This window comes from Hypanus sabinus, chromosome 16, assembly GCF_030144855.1.
Source record: "Hypanus sabinus isolate sHypSab1 chromosome 16, sHypSab1.hap1, whole genome shotgun sequence".
NCBI classification, from domain to species: Eukaryota; Metazoa; Chordata; class Chondrichthyes; order Myliobatiformes; family Dasyatidae; genus Hypanus; species Hypanus sabinus.
This window is the reverse complement of record NC_082721.1, coordinates 33,433,466-33,451,607: the sequence shown is the minus strand read 5'-3', so window position 1 is coordinate 33,451,607 and position 18,142 is coordinate 33,433,466. Positions and strand designations below refer to the sequence as shown.

At 39.5% G+C, this 18,142-nt stretch overlaps 1 protein-coding gene across 2 annotated transcripts in view; it reads right to left on the bottom strand.

Moving 5' to 3' along the window:
- The window catches only part of wdr18 (WD repeat domain 18), a 333,950-nt gene that overhangs the window by 109,876 nt on the left and 205,932 nt on the right, over positions 1-18,142 (bottom strand). For both annotated transcript variants that reach the window (XM_059991525.1, XM_059991527.1), the window contains exon 5: positions 4,722-4,865. In XM_059991525.1, coding sequence (XP_059847508.1) covers positions 4,722-4,865 — 144 coding nt within the window. The remainder of the gene's footprint in view (positions 1-4,721; positions 4,866-18,142) is intronic.

Below are 18,142 nucleotides of genomic sequence, written 5' to 3'. Positions count from 1 at the left end.
CACACCACAAATTTTCCTCCACTACATTGACAACTGCATCCAGAATGCTCTCTGCACCCATGCTGAGCTCATCGACTTCATTAACTGTGCCTCCAACTTCCTGCCCTCAAATTTACTTGGTCCTATTCTGACAACTCCCTCCCCTTTCTCAATTTTGCTGCCTCTATCTCTGGAGACAGTTTATCTATTAATATCTTTTACAAACCCTCTGATTCTCACAGCTACCTGCACTATATCTCTTCCCACCCTGTCACTTGTAAAAATGCCATCCCCTTCTCTCAGCTCCTCCATCTTTGCCGCATCTGCTCTCAGGATGACGCTTTTTATTCCAGAACAAATGAGATGCCCTCCTTCTTCAAAGAAAGGGGCTTTTCTTCCTCCACCATCAACACTGTCCTCACCCACATCTCTTCCATTTTGCACATGTCTGCCATCACCCCACCAGAAATAGGGTTTGTCCTTGCCTACCACCCCAGTAGCCTCTGCATCTAGCACATAATTCTTCATAACTTCTGCCATCTCCAATGGGATCCCACCACCAAGCAGAGCTGTCTCTCCCCACCACTCTCTGCAGGGCCTACTCTGTACACAATTCCCTTGTCCACTCATCCCACCCCACTGATCTCCCTCCTGCTACTTACTCTTGCAAGCAGAATAAGTGGATTACCTGACTCTACACCTCTTCCCTCACTACCATTCAAGCTCCCAATCAGTCCTTCCAGGTGAGGCAACATTTCACCTGTGAGTCTGTTGGGGTCATCTACTGCATCTGGTGCCCCAGTGTGGCCTCCTGTGTATATCGGCTATACACAACCGTTTTGCTTAGCAGCTACCCTCCACCCGCCAGAAAAAGCAGGATCTCCCCGTGGCCAGCCACTTCAATTCTACTTTCCACACCAACATGACCACTGCAGAGGCCATACTCAGGCTGGAGGAACAATGCCTCACATTCCATCTACATAGCCTACAACCTGATAGCATGAAAATCGATTTCTCAAAATTCCAGTAATTTTCTCTTGTTTGGGTCCATGTCTGTCTCATCAATCACATTTCCCCACTTGTTATCTTGCAACCTATTCTCTGTCCATCCACATGCCCATCAACTCCCACCCTGACTCTTCAGCAGTGGGGGCAATACATAGTAGCCAATTAACTATCAGTATGATTTTAGTATATGGAGGAAACCAGATCAACCTATTGAAAATCCATGTGATTACAGGGATTCTGGTTTATATGTCATTAATGCCAATAAGACATTCAGTACTAAGTGAGCAGAATCTTATTAGAAAGGACAGCTAACAATATAGTTAATGTAGGTAAGTGTAAGGGAAATACTGTAGGCGGACAGCAATTCAATGGAAATAGAGTTGAAGGTAAGAAAGCTAGATTTCGTGGACAGAAAAAACATTGCAAGTGAAAATAAGATGTAGGTCTCAGACTAGGTCTAGCTGTACCCAGTGGCCCAGTGGTGAGGGGAAGAAAGAGAAATAGCAAAGGCAGCAGACTGGATAAACTCAATTCACAAGTTTCTTTGCATTTGTGAGGGTAGAAAAAGAGAGAACTCGGGAGTTAAGGACAACACTATCCTTTTTGTCTCTAATTCAAACTCTTTTTTTTCAACTGCTCCCTCTATACAGTATATTTACCAGAAGTAGAGTCATAGAAAAGTACAGCACAAAAACAGGCCCTTCGGCTCATCTAATTCATACCAAAACCATTTAAAATGCTTACTCCCATTGACCTGCACTGGAACTACAGCCTTCTGTACCCCATATCAACCATGTGACCATCCAAACTTCTCTTAAATGTTGAAATTGAACTGCATGCACCACGTGTGTCGGCATCTTGTTCCACACTCTCACAAGCCTGAGTGAAGATGTTTTCCCTCATGCTCCCCTTAAACTTCTCACCTTTCACCCTTAATCTCTGGTTGTAGTCCCACCCACTCTCAGTGGAAAAAGCATGGTTCCATTTACCTTATTTTGTATACCTCTATCAAGTCTCTTCTCAACTTCTGTATTCTAAGGAACAAAGTCCTAACGTATTCAATCTTTCCTTATAACTCAGGTCCTCCAGATCCAGCAACATCCTTGTAAATTTTCTCTGGATTCTTTCAAATTTATTTACATCTTTCCTGTAGGTAGGTAACCAAAACTGCACACAATACTCTAAGTTAGGCTCACCAATACCTTATTCAACTTAAACAGAACATCCCATATCCTGTACTCAATACTTTGATTTATAAAGGCCAATGTGTGTCCTTTACGACCCTATGTATCTGTGAGCCACTTTCAAAGAATTATGGAGCTGTATTCCCTGATCCCTTTGTTCTACCCACACTCCTCAGTGCCCTGCTGTTCACTTCGTTGGTGTCCTATCGAAGTGCAAAACTTTGCATTTGTCTGCATTAAATTCCATCTGCTATTTTTCAGCCCATTTTTCCAGCTGATCCAGATCCCTCTGCAAGCCATGATAGCCTTCCTCATTGTCAATTACACAATCTTAGTGTAATCTGCAATAATATTGATTTCTAAGTTGAACAATTTAGCTCTACTAGAACTCAGTCATGTCATTTTTACAATGTACTTATTTCTGTTCATCCATATCAAAATTAAATTTAACAGTGCCTAATCAGGTACTTCATTCCAGCTGTTAAGCTGTTACCAAATTCAGGGCTCTTTTCGTAAGAACAACTCCCCAAATTAAAAATAAATTAATACAAAGGGAGACTCTTAAATATTTCAACAGCATGATTAATAATAAATTGTAACATCAAAACTGTCATATTTAAAAAAGAACTTGTTTAATTAAAGAGGACGCATTAACATTCTTGACTGAGAACACGTAATCAATATGTATTCTTCCTATTTCTGGCCAATAGCCTTGCATATCTAACAAAGCAAAACTCAAATCACCTCATAAGCTTATTTAATTTCTTGCCCGCTACAGAATGACTGCTATGGTTACCTATACAGTCAATGTATCTAAATGCAATTATGCATAATACTGGAAATATTGCAAGGGCATTGTCAAGAACTAAAGAAATTCAGATTTTCCACCTCCTCCCCTATCTAAGGCCAATCATAATGTATCCTCCTTCACTTTTCCAGCAAGAGTTTCCAACCATTCACTTTTCTTAATCTTACCAAAACAGAGGCGATTTTTAATGCAGAACTTTTACATATTTAACAATAAAAGAAATTTAAATTCTAATGTCAAGCCAAGATGTTAACATTTCAAGTTAGAAGGGACTGCAGTGTTTCAGTTTATATAAATAACTGGCCTGAGTTACGGCATCAGCATATTCAATTTCCAGAATTTATATACCAAACAAGATCCTTTCCACAATACTTTATCCATTTCATAACAATCTTCTATTTCTATCTGTATCACAGACTTCTAGTAAGATGGCAGCAATCTTCGCAGTGGCTTTTACAGGGCCAAAGGTATTACTGTCCTTTTTAAACTTCTTTTTTTACAATCGCAAGACCCTGCTGAACATTACAAACTTAAAGTACTGCAGGTCTATCCCATCAGCAAGTTGCTCATAGGTGGAGAAACTGAAGGAGTTGATCAAAGGCAGTGTTCAGTTTTGCTGTGAGTGATTGTCTTAATCACTTTTCTTGTGATCACAATACCCTGTTGGTCATTGTTAATGTGGAATGCTGCAAGTCTATATTCACTAATTTATTGGCAAATGACAAGGGTGGACAGCAGGGGACCTGCGTGTCCTCAGTCGTAGAGAGGACCAGACTGCGGTGTCACCTGTTTACAGCTGTCCCAGAGAGAGGGACAGAGTCACTGCGCTCCACCGGAAGTGGTGTGGTGCAGCGTCCAAGCTGAAGCTGGTGCTCTTCCCAGTCTTCGCTTGACAAAAGGCAAGATGTATCATGTTCAACTGCAGACCGCTGCCACATTCATGGACTCGGACTCGGGGTCTTGGGACTATATTTTTTGAGTGTATATTACTAATAACTTGTATGTGCTTACCATCTTATAGGTGCTATATATGCCTTGTGCTGAGTATGACTGTTGGTACTGTATTTTGCACCTGGCTCCAGTGTATTTTGCACTGCTTCGTTTGGCTGTATTCATGGGTATTCATACATGGATGAATGACAATTAAACTTGAAGTTAATCTTGCTTCATCTTAAATGAACCAATGCTTTTTTCCTTAAACCACTACATGAAATCAAGTTCCATATTCTAACACTCTCCAAATTAAGAAATTTCCTGAATTTCTTACTAGATTGATGTTGAATCTTACACTTATGACCCATTTACTTTTTTTAGATGCCCCACAAGTATAAACATATTGCATGTTGCAAAGTACGTGGTAAGGCAAAATGAAGAAACAAAACTTACAAATTACTCACCCCAAACCTTCCAAATAAATATACAAAAAATATGTAAAATGCTGGTTCTGACAATGATTACTTGGTGGAGATACTAGATGCCAACCCAACTGGAATGCATCTCAGGAAAGGCAAGCCAAAAAAATACAATGCTATTATTAAAGCAATCATGAACCTTCAATGAATAATCATCCAAATACCTCCAGGCACTTCTGTAAATGCCTCTCTAATGGTGACCTCAGACATCTAGATTCATTAGCAATTTTAAGTAGTTCTTTACAGGAAATACTTAATGCAGTTATCTGATGCACATTCAAAAATTATTCATTTTGCCAATAAATCACCTTTAATGCATAAGCCACTCACCGCAGCAAACAAGTTGACCTGAAATATGGATCCATCATTTCCTCCACAGAATAAGTAGTATTCACAAGGATCGAGGGTCACAGACATGATTCCAACATCAAAGAGCACAGACATTAAGAGTTCCCCACAGGATATTTCCCAAAGCTGGAGGAGAAAGAAAAATAAAATATTAATAATGAACTATCATTTAGTGTCAAAGCGCCAAGCTATGTGAGGAAGGGGATGAAGGAAAGGGTTGACAACAAAATTTGGGGAGGTGAAGTGTGCAGAAAGTAAGGATTTGATTCTCATTCAAACAGATTAACAAATTATAATAAACCACTGAAAACAAAATAAAATTTATTAAAACATGCAAGTAAAAACATTAAGCACCACAATCTAGTTATCTGAGGATTTAGAAGCTGGAAATATGCAAAAACTGCACCAAACACATGCATTTTGAAAATGAAGCAATCTCTGACTGGGAAGACAGTCAGAATGCCAAGTAGTACCATTGCTAAGAAACTTGCTGTCTCTATAGCTGAGTTCTATTTCACTTATTTCCTGCTTTACAGTGATAGAAATGTATTTTAGAAGAACAAAATTATGAATACTCCTTTTGATTTCCTGCTGAAACCTTCAGCAGTCATTCTGCCAATATTTCAGGCAGTATATGAAAAGCAAGGTATATTACTATATTTTGTCTAAAATACTATCCAAAGTAATTCATAAATTTCACTTTTGTTTGTATGTATACAGGAATTCCAGCTTGCCTGCATTACACTGGAAAATGACAGCAAAAACCGTGTTGAATTGCAACTTTCTACTTCCATTTAAACTTGGTGTTTCCTCACTATAAACTCCATTCAATGATTCATTAACCAAGAGATTGTGCAGATTCTGGAAATCCACAGTTACACACACAAAACGCTCGAGAAACAGCATCTATAGACAGGAATAAAGAGCCGATGTTTTGTGCTGAGACTGTTTTGTGCTCATTTACAAACTTTGTACACATCTCTATCTTTTCTCACCTTGTTCACCTTCATTCCCATTTCCCATCTCCTTTGTATTCCTTTGGTTCACCAAACTTCTCTCTTTTTTTTATCTCTATTCATAACCCAGTTATCAAGCTTCATGTACAATCGGATCTGAATACCAATCAACACCTTGGTTCTCGATATGCAATGCCATGAGAAAGGAACAGTGGATTTAAAATGAAGGTGCATAAAATATTTAAAGTTTTTAAATGGGCAAGGGAAAAGGCAGGAGAACTGGGCTAAATGGATAGCTGTTAGTGTATTGATCTAAATAGCTTCTATTATATTTATGTTGCACTGAGTTTTACCAAGATTCCTTGCTGTGAAGTCCATGACATTGTTAGTAATAATGTTATACTTTCATTCCTAGCATTTTGTGTTGATGCATAATACAAAAATAGCGACGTACTGAAACTGGGCCCTAGTTTTCATTACAAATGACAAATTCCAAATCATTTTTGATAAGACATTCTGACATAAAGGGCTTAATCGATGAATGCATGATAGGAACAAGTCAAAAAAACTATTTTGGAAAGCACTTCTAAAGTTCAAGAACCATCAATGCAACTTAAAATTCTGGTCACTTTCGCCTCAGAACCATTGCGCAAAAGCCAGTGGCATAGTCTGAATATGCCCCTTCTCCTAGGAGGCCACTAGTCATCATCCAGTATCCTGAATACCTTATTATTATGCTTTGCTTTACTGGAAATGATGAGTAGCTTCACAACAGTTAATGCTGCTGCCTCACAGCACCAGGAATCTTGCTTTAATCCTGGCCTTGCATGGTGTCTAGATGCAGTTTGCACATTTTCTCTGCAACTTCATTGAATTTCTTTGGTTTCCTCATTCATTTTAAAGATATGCTGGCAGGCTGATTGTCTAATGTAAACTACTTGTTAATATAGGTGACTGTCAAAAAAATTAAAGGAGCATTGAACAGTGTAGGTTAAAGGTGGATACATAAATAAGGGTAATGATGGAATTCTTCCCTGGGATCCAAAGGGTTAAATGGCTTTGTTCTACCATTAATGGTCTGGTAGCTAGAGATTTTGGTTTTTAATTTGTTTCTTCTCTCTCTTCTTTTTCTTCGGTTGTCCATCGAAATCCAATGATGACATCCACTCCTTTAACTGTGAGATCTTTGATGACTATACAGTCCTATCCTGAACCCACAAGTTCTCTTGCAGGTGAGACATGTATATGTGGTAGTGGTGGTGGTAGTGATGGTAACCATGGCTGCATTTCTCCTACCTCTCTTCTGCTGTCTTCTGATTGTTCTTTCCATCTCCAGAATACGAACCCCATCCCTACACTGCTGTTGCTAAGTGTTATGGTCAGCAGCAACATCCTCCAGGTCCTCAGGTCTGATCTTGCACTTCCTTAACGCATTCTTCATCTGATCCTTATAGCGCTTCTTCGGCCCTCCACCTGAACATCAACCATAATGTAGCTGAACGTATAACACTCTGCAGGGTAGCCGACATGGAGGGATCCTTATCATGTGCCCCAGCCACTGCAACTGATGCTGGGTGATTCCTAGAATGCAGGGACTAACATATGAGGAGCGTTTGTCGGCTCTTGGATTGTATTCATTAGAGTATAAAAGAATGAGAGGGGATCTCATAGAAACATTTCGACTGTTGAAAGGATTGGACAGAGTAGATGCGGAAAGGCTCTTTCCCTTGGTGGGTGAGTCCAGGACAAGAGGCCACGGTCTTAGAATTAGAGGGTACCCATTTAAAACAAAGATGAGGAGAAATTTTTTTAGCCAGAGGGTCATGGATTTATGGAATTCATTGCCACATACAGCTCTGTGGAGGCCCAATCATTGAGGGTTTTTAAGGAGGAGATTGACAGGTATCTAATTAGTCAGGGTATCAAGGAATACGGGGAAAAAAGCCGGAAATTGGAACTAGTCAGGAGAATAGTTTAGCTCATGGTGGAGTGGTGGAGCAGACTTGATAGGCCGAATGGCCTACTTCAGCTCCTTTGTCTTGTGATCATGGCCTCAGTACTTCTGCAGTTGGTCTTCACAAGTATTTCAGTGTGACTACTAAGGCTACGTCCACACTAGACTGGATAAATTTGTAACTGAAGCTTTTTCCTCTTCGTTTTGACCCTCCATCCACACTGAAATGGTGTTTTCCTCCCCTGAAAACAGAGCTTTTCTAAAACGCCCTCCAGAGTGTGTAAATTTGAAAACGCCAATTGGGCAGAGTAGTGTGGACGGGGTAACCAGAAATTTTTTTTTAAAACACTGTCATGACGTGCCGGAACAGATGGTGGTGGCAGCGTGGCATTTCATTGCTTTCTTGAACGCAACCCCCCACACAACCTAACAATTTCAGAAAAGACGTCAACAAGACAGAAGCCAGAGTTAGAAATGTACTCACCAAATACTTTGACCCATAGCTTACTGAATAAATAAGTATACTCACTTTGTCCTGTTTTCTGTCCTTGCTCGTATGAAGGTGGTTTACCTACTTATGCAAGTACTTCTCTGACAATAGATGTGTAACAGCCTAATGTAACATTGTATGGAAATACAAGATAACACTGATGCAGACATGTTTTATACATTTACCAAGGTGTTTTATTAATGCAACAGTTAGTCAGTTTTTCAATGTTCGTCATCAGCTGGGTCATACTGTCCGTGAACTGTCGGTTGCCTCCATACGCTCCAGTATTTGTTTTGTTTTAGTTTTAAGTCCTCCTGCGCGAGAGCCAACAGCTGTCCGTCATTGGCAATTTCCTTAAGTTTTTCTAGTCTGTAACTGCACAAATGCGCACTTTCACAGCGAGATTCAACACCAAACATGTCGCCTGTTTTCTGCAGATGTGTCCTGCGCATGTCCAGTAGGAGGAGATTCGCCCAAATACCCATTTTAATGTGAACGGAGGTATTTCCAAAAATGCTTGGTGTGGACACCTTAACGTTTTTACGCAAAACCGGCGTTTTCAAAATTATCTAGTCTAGTGTAGACGTAGCCTAAGTATCATTGATAACAAAGTTAAACAATGACCTCTCAGCTTCATACCAGGTCAGGAAGCATCTATGGAGGGAAATAGACAGATGTCAACTGCGCATTTCCCTCTGTAGCTGCTACCTTACCTGTTGAGTTCCTCCAGTGTATGTGCGTTTCTCTGGATTCAAGCATCTACAGTCTCTTGTGTTAACCCTCAGCTACTCTGTTCATTTGCCAATTTGCTTCGACAAGCCAGGTTGACAATAAATTAACATTATGACTTACATTTATTTAAATCTCACAAACTCCTCTGAATTACTTTAGTCAATTTGAGTAAAATTGAGCAATTCAAACAAAGAAAGTAAAAGCAGAAGGAAATTGGAGCATTTTAAATTTTTAATGCGTAATTGAGCCTTCTGACAAACCCCACAGCCCATGCAAAACCATGATCCACAAAATTAAACATTAGTTTACAGTTAGAAAATAAAACTGAGGGCAACCTGTGGAATGTTTTTGATCTCAACCAGATTAAATGTCAATTTTAAAATAAACCATCAAATCCCAACTTTTCTAGTAATATTGATCTAAACATGCCTTTGCATTAAATGTCCAGGATAAAATGTTCTTCTTTCTGTAAATATCAAAATAAGGCAGGGAAAAATACTGAAGCTGCATAAGTGTATTTTTAAATGAAGCTTCTTGTAAATCTGTCTGATCATCAGTAAAATTGTCACAGCTGGAATATGATGGTCTGATGAAGGGCTACTAATGACAGATGCTCCTTGACCTGCTGACTATTTCAAACACTTTGTTTTAATTTCAGATATCCAACACCTCTTTTTTTTAAACATTCAATCCCAAAGATCAAGACAGCTTCTCTTCTGGGATAGGAAAGGTTTAGAGGGATATGGGCTAAACACAGACAACTGGGACTAGCTAAAATGGGAATAGTATGGTCCAGTTGGGCCTAAGGGGCCTGTTTCCTTGCTATGTGACAATAAATAAGCTGCTTCTTTTTAATGAAGAAAAGCTTAATCTCTACAAGCAAGTTCTAGAATTTGAAATAGTATTAATCAATTTCTTATTCAATGCAAGAAAACTTATTTACATGAATGTTTGCAGGAAGTGACTGTAGTTTGAAGAAAACCAAGATACTCATTCATCGACTACAGCATGAAGAAGCAGGACGTCCATGAGCCAGTCCTCATTAGGGGATCAAAGATGGAGAGGGTCAAGAGCTTTAAATTTCTTGGTGATATTACATCAGAGCATCTGTTCTGGGCCGGCATGTAAGCACCATCACAGTGAAAGCATGGTAGCATCTCTATTTTGTTAGAAGTTTGTGTAGATTCAGCACAGCACTGTGGATAGTATCCCAACATCACAACCTGGTATAGAAAGAAAAATTACTACAGAAAGTGGTGGATACAGCATGACGGAAAAAGCTGTCCCCACCATTGATCACACTTACATGGAGAGCTGTCAAAAGAAAGCAACATCCATCATCAAAAACTCCTATCATATAGACCAACAGGCAGGAGATACTGGAGTCTTGGGTCTTCAACACCACTAGGTTCAGGAACAGGTATGACCCTACAACCATGAGGCTCCTGAACCAGCATGGATAATTTCACTCACAACTCTGAACTGAATTACAACCTATGATTCACTTTCAAGGACTCTTTACAACTCAAATTCTCAGCAGTAATTTTATTTGCAGTTTGTCTTCTTTTGCACATTCTGACAGTCTTAGTTTTTGTGTAGAACTTTTAAAAATTCTATTTTATTTCTTTATTTTCTTGTAAATGTCTGCAAGAAAATGAAACTCCAAGAGAGTATACGGTAACATATACTTTAATAATAAAATTTACCATTAAAGTTAACATTAAAATTACACAAACAATATCAAGACAGATCAAATATAAACAATTTACTTCTGTAACTCAGCTATAGTGGAACATGGATACATCTGATCTACTCTGGTCTCTGCCCAACTCATTCCTTCAATGAAAATAAAGGCCAAGAAACACAAAGCAAAATATTTATTAAAAAGCTTTGAAATGTGTTTCATGGAAGCTGTTGAAATTGTAGTCTCGACTGAATCCACAACATAACAAAGAAGGTCATATCAGCTTCACAGAAGACTGAATATGAGAAAATTGAAATAAAATATGAATTCAATAGTTTGCTTCATGACCTCAGGTTAAAATGCTTCACAGCCAATTAAGTACTTCTGAAGTATTGTCACTGCTGTAATACAGAGAGACACACATTTGTGCACTTTTCTTGATCTTGGGAAATACTAACCATTTGAGTAACTAGCAGAGTTTTTTGGAAATGCAGCAGCCAATACATATCCAGCAAGCTCTTAAGAACTGTATGTCTCAAATCCTCTTAACAATCAAAGGTAATATTCTGCTTGCTCTCCTACCATGTGAGGACAAAATTAAAACAAGTGAGAACAAGAACTGTATCGTGACAATGATCAGGTAAATACTTTTTTAAGTGTTGATCATGAATGATACCTTATCTTCAATAAAGCACTAACAGAGAATCTAAAAGGACCCAATGTGCGATCTGATGGCTAAGAATTTTGCAATGCAACGCATGAAGTGTTGCTTTGAAATACCAGAGAAGACTATGTGCTTGAGTTCCTGCTCCACTAGTATTCTCACAATTAAATTATAACGTGGGTGTCAGAACGAAAATGCTTACTCTACCCAGTGACCTCTCATTCCTTTCAAATCTTCTAATATATCCTTAATATTTAGATACAGATGTACCATATAATGAGGACAAACCACATAAAACACAGCAGGTGCGAGATAATTGCTCTTTAAAGCCAAGATCTAACCACTGATGTGTAATCCTCAGATGTTAAAACCAGTATCAAGAGCTGCATTTGAGCCAAAGTATTCTAAATTTTTGTATTTGTGTTTTTCTGGCTGGATTACATGAATATTTATACAAACAATTTTTGTTGTGACATAGACATAATTTACAGCAGTATTTATTTTACAAGTAAAAATAAATCAATTTTAAATTAAGGCTGAATTTTATCTACATACTAAAGAGAATGACTTTTTACCCCCCCCCCCCCCCAAAACCATACAGCCGCCAAATACAACACTTAGGCCTAACTTCTCATATTCAATACCACAGGGGATTGACTAATGCTCTCTGGTATATGGCAGCATAAATTATTTATTGGTAAGAAATGTGCAGAGTGCCTTTAAACAACATCTCATGGAGAAGGTATTGTGTGAGAAAGGAGCAGCGTGATTCCATTGCTCAGCCTGTTTTTCAAATCCAAATTCATCTATCATGTCAAGCATAAAGTTGGAGGAGGGAGAGAAATAATGTGGATTGGGTTGGAACTTTTTTAAAAATATATACATGATCACCATTAACATTTAGTAACATCTTTTCAAGCTGGAATTAATTCATTTAATTAATTGAAAAGGAAAATGTACCATAAATCCAGAACAAAGCAATGTGCAAATTTAAAACATCTGAGGAACATTTATTACATTTTGTCAGCAAACTTCCAACAGTTTTATTGAAGGTTGTAAAGGAGCATATACCAGAACATGACTAATGCTGAAAACTGTAATCTTACCATAATCTTTCCATGGATCACTGAAGTACCAGACTTTAATATCATAGTAGAAATATTATTTGTGGTCTTGAACAAGAAACCCCTTAAGCATAAAAGGAAATTTCTGTTTGATTTCAATTAAACTATACCCAGCAAAATAAATATAAATATTTCAAAACCTTTCTTAGTACTTACGTCTATAATTTATTGAATAAATTAATGATCAGTGTACTACTGAGTTAGTGCCAAATTGCTACGGGAATAAGAAAATGCAGCAGAGTAAGTTTTGTACTGTTTTTATGAAAGTATTATCTATGCCAGGAGGATACTGAATGAATATTTTCACGGATGACAATTATGTTTCTGAGATTTTCAAAACATAACATCTTTGAGGCTTTTGAAAATTTATCCTTTTCAATCATATTAAACCAAAATAACTTGCATTCAAAAATAATACATTATGCAAATAAAAATCAGAGATTCAACTTCTGATTCTACTTCAATCTGTTAAATATCAAAGGTGGTTTATTGAGGGTAATATTTTTGTGACTCAATCCACCTGACAGAAAAATTGCAAATTTTATCCCTAACTCTGTGAACAGATGCTCAAAAGTGATTGGGATTAATCCAAAGGATAGCTGGAGTTTTTAGTCAGTCCTCTGGTGCTTTTGGAAAAAGCCTTCGGTGCAGAACTGCAGCATCATTGAGACAAGGTAATGGTGCATGCCATTTATTAACATACAAGTTCTCAAACACAAAATCAAGAAGCTCTAGAAAAGTTACTTTACAAACAGGTACAAGCTGAATGACACAAGCTTCTTTTATACAAAGCGAACAATCACACAGCTATGTGCAGTATGCATCTACCTTTTCCTTCCATGACAAACGGTGAAACAGCATTTAGTTGCTACCACTGCTCCAACAAATCACTCGTTATGTCTCTCCCTCTCAGTCACGCTCTAACATTTTTGTTCTTAGCCTCCGATACTATATTGTTCCGGTGAATGTCTGTATCGCTGTAAGCATAATTTTTCTACCAGATACTTTCCAGCCTTTTGACCTTGACATTGATTTTTACAACTGCAATCCTTAACCATCATCCATTTCCTCTCAAAGGACAAAATTCAAGTTTGTTTAATGTCATTTCCTGTACACAAATGTAAAGGAGAACAAAACAATTGTTGCTCCAGATCCAATACAGCACATAAAAAACACAAGATAAAGAACACAATAATGATTTATAAAGCACAATAAAAATAAATACATAAGATAGCTTATAGGCATAGATTGATTTATGTCCATAAAGTGACACCCGGCTATACATAAGGTGAATGACAGGAAATAATAAGGGAGCAGTGGAGTCAGTGGGTGGAGATGTTGATCAGCCTTACTGCTTAGGGAAAGTAACTGTTTTCATAACTGAGTCTGGTGGCCTGGCATGGATGTTACGTAATCTCCTCCCTGATGTGTGTGGGACAAACAGTCCATGAGCAGAGTGAGTGGGATCTTTCACAATGTTACTGACCCTTTTTCTGGCACCTTTCTGTATATACGTCCTTGATGGCGGATAGGCAGGTGCCAGTGATGCGTTGGGCAGTTTTTACTACCCATTGTAGAGCCTTCCTATTTACCGCAATGTAGTTTCCGTACCAGTGATGCAGCTTGACAAGATACTCTCTTCTGCGCATCTTTTGAATTTGAATTTTAGTTTTTATTGTCATTTAGAAACCACAACTGTAATGTAGTTAAAAAAGTGAAACAACGTTCCTCCAGAATGATATCACAAAAGCACACGACAAAACAGACTACAGCAGAAAATCCACATAACGTTTGGTAATCCCCAAATCCAGAGTCCGGAGAGGCTGTTGTGTATTAATATCGTGCTACCATCTTAGCACATTCCCCAGAAAGGAGCTCCAAATCCACCAGACAAAACAAGACTACCCAGACACACCAAGTCAGGAAACCAACTCTACCACCCAACAAACCAAAAACTAAAGCTACAAGACCTACACAAAACCACATAGTTACAACAGTGCAAACAATACCATAATCGATAAAAACAGACCATGGGCACAGTAAAAATAGTCCAAAGATGTTAAAAGACTAAGTTCGAAAGAAACCACCACACAGTTTCCACAAGTCCTCAGGGTCCCGATAGACTCGTCATCCCACGCAGGCAGCAGAAGGGAATACCCTTCCATGGACTTCCACGGTGCTGCCAGACTCAGCCTCACAGATGCAGCACACAATGAAAGCGCCCCAACCATAGCGGACTCCAAATCCATCGAACCTCTGACCATCCCCTCCAGCACAGCCTCTCTGAGCACCATCCTCTGCCGAGCTCTCTACGACGCCCCCGCCACCGGCCACACAACCCCAAGGACTGGGGGCCTGTTCTTCCCAGCAGAGACCCGGACCTCACAACGGCAGCAGCAACAAAGAAGGCCTTCCTGGAGATTTCCAGATGTTTCTCTGTGCCCCCACATCTGTTTTTCATCAGATTAGGATTGTGCACGGCACCCCGCTAGACAAATAACAGATATCAACTCCGGAGAGGCCGCTGCAAAGTGCGTCGCGCCGCCATCTTGAAGAATGAAGCGAGTATGGATGTGCAAAGTCCAGCTCTCTTCAGCATTCTCAGAAAGTAGAGGCGTAAGTGAGATTTCCAGACTGAGTAGGATATGTTCTGGGACCATTAGATGTTGTGTGTAATGTGCATTCCCAGGAGTTTGAAACTGCTTTTAGCTTTCACTGCTGTGCCACAGATGCAAAGGGGGTGTGTGGGTGCTGAGAGTTCTCCTGGAGTCAATATCCACCTCCTTTGTCTTCTTGACATTATTGGGAGAGGTTATTTGCCTGGCACCAAGCCTCAAATCTTTTGATCTTCTACCTGCAGGTTTCTCATCATTGTTGGGATGAGCCTCTCTTCTGTGATGTCATCTGCGAATTTGACAATGTGATCAGCCATGCAGTTGTGTGTGAGTAGAGTGTACAGCAATGGGCTTAGCACATAGCCATCTTGAGGATGGTGGGGATGAAAGAGCAGTTATGCATCCTGACTTTCTGAGGTTTGTTCATCTGGAAGTCCAACACATAGTTGCTCAGTATTCAGATTGAGTAGTAAGAGTTTGTTCACCAGTTCTGTGGGTCAATAATGTTGAATGCCAAACTGAAATCCAGTACAGCATTCTAACAGGTGTCCTTGATTTCTCATGAGGTGTCCTTGAAGTTTCATGACCAGGTGCATGACGGCTGCTATGGCATCTGTTATAGAGCGGTTCGTTGGTAAGCATTTCGTGAGTTTCCAATAGAGTTTTGGATATGTGCCATTATCAGCCATTCAAAGCGCTTCATGAGATTGCCATCATTGCCACTGGATGGTAGTGGCTTAATTCTGAAGAGTTTTTTGGTGACTGATTTGAAGCATGTGGGGACAGCGGGCTAGATGAGTGAAATGTTGAAGATGTCAGTGAGCTGGTGTGCACACTGCCTGAGTACTCAGCCAGAGATGTTTTCTGGCCCAGCCACCTTAAGGGGGTTGACTCTCTGAAGAGTCCTGTTACAGACAGTGGCTGCTCACCTGGGAGGGGAGTAGCTTTCAAGCCACTATTGCGTTGCATGCCTCCAAGTGTGCATAAAAGTGCCCAGACACATATGCCAAAGATTGTTATCTGATGGGTGTTCCCGAGTGCAAAGAAGACTTTTGTCCTCTTGATGCCCAACATGAGGTTTCTCCTGGCTGCTCTGAAAGGTGTCCTATCACTGCACACGAAGGCAGCGCCCTGGACCTCCAGTAGGGACCCCATCTCTGCGTTCAGCCAGAGCTTTTGAGTGGGTTGTGAGATAACTGTTCTTGAGGTAACAATGTCTTCTACACACTTACTGATGTAGTTAACCACAGATAAGGCATACTCCTTGAAGTCTGTGTCTACTCCATTTGTGGCAGCCTCCTTGCCAGTAAGTCTGGTCAAAGCTGTCCTGGAGCATGTAGATTGCCTCGTTAGGCCATAAAGTGATGGTCCTCTTGACTTGTTTCTCCATTTTCAACAACCAATGGTATGCTAGGATTAACATTATTAAGATGTAGTCAATAGATGAGGGCATGAGATAGCTTTGTAAGTACTGCTTCTGTTTGTATAAACATGGTCCAGTCCGTTTGTTCCCCTGTGACTACAGTGACACGTTGATAGAATTTGTATAAAATGGCCGACAGGTTAGCATGATTGAAGTCCCCTGAAATTATGAAAAGACCATCTGGATGCTTATCTTATACAGCTGGTGATACTGTAAAGCATTCCCAGGGCAACCTTGGCACTGTGGTGTGGGGGTGGGGGTTGGTGGTAGTGGATATGGACAGCGGTAATGAAAACAGTAAACTCCATGAGCAGGGAATGTGGCCAGCATTTTATTGTAAGATGCTCAATTTCCCCAGAACAGTGACTGCTAACTACAGGTGAGCTTGTGCACTAACCTTTGTTCATGTACACACAGAATCCACCTCCTCTGGATTTCCCCAACAGGGACTTTCTGTCTGAGGAACGGAGTCACCCTGTAGAGCTGAAATGCCAAGTCAGGCGCATTGTTACTTAACCACGTTTTGTTGAAAACTAGAAAGCAACAGTTTCTTTTAAGTCCATTTTATTAACTAGCAAGCGGGTGCCGGCCAGGGAAGATTATGGTACCGCCAGTCTGGTGGCTCAGTTCTCAGCCAAGCTCTCTTGCCATATTTCTGCTTCCTCTTCATTTCCTTCATTATTTGTAAGAGCACAAAAGAACCAAAATTACTTCATACCTATAATGAAAATCTCACGTTTTACTTATAATCAAAGTGCTATATATCACTAACTTCATACCACTACATAATTGTAAATGCAAAGAAATTAGTAAATGAATTCAGAAAATATCAACATATATTTATTTAAAATAAAACAAAGCACATGAAAAAAAGGAGAAAATGCCTATACTTCCAAGAGATAAGCAAATTTTAATTTGGGCAAATTTATGCAACATTTAAAATATGAATAGTTGCACTTCAACTGGTAGACTAGATTTAGGCTTTCTGAGTCTGTCACTAGGAAGCTACAATTGAATTAATTATTCTCATTAACTAAAAGCGTATGTTAAAAATTCAAGTCTTGTTTAAAATTACACAATACTGTAAAAAGGCTCATTATCCAAAAATCTTTCCTCAGGGCAATTATGTACTGTCAGAAAATAATGTGAACACATAAAACAACAAAGGCTTTGTAAGTGAATAAAAATTGCACAAAGATCACAAACTAGCTATTGCCTATTATGCCACTGGAGTCTAGGCAGCAAGGTCCTCCATCTATGGCAGTGTTCAGGGCTTCCTCCAGGTTTTCACTACTGTCAGTCATGCAAGTCCCGGGTGGATACTTCATTGCTGTTTTTGTAACAACTTTGTTTTATCAATCAGGGTTGTTCGCCCCAAGCTGAACCCCAGAACCTGGAGGACCGGTGAACCACTCTTAGTCTGGCCTCTATCCTTTCATCTGTTTGGCATGGGTGATCCTATCAAGAGCCAAAGCATAAAGCCCTGACTCCAGCCGACATAGTTCTCGGGTCATTGAGGCACGCAAGATTCCAGACCCAAAGGCAAGGTTGTGATCTTCTTGGAGGATCACAAACCACAGTTCTGTGTAATTTAATAGCACCCTTTGTATACCATGTTTTGACATAAAATTCAAAATCTGAATCTAAATTAGAAACAGATTCAAAGGTATACTCCCAAAGAGAACCGTATAAAGACCTAAAGGTAATGGGAAAAGAAGATAGAAGTGAAACTAATTGATTAGTTCTACCAAAGCATTGACA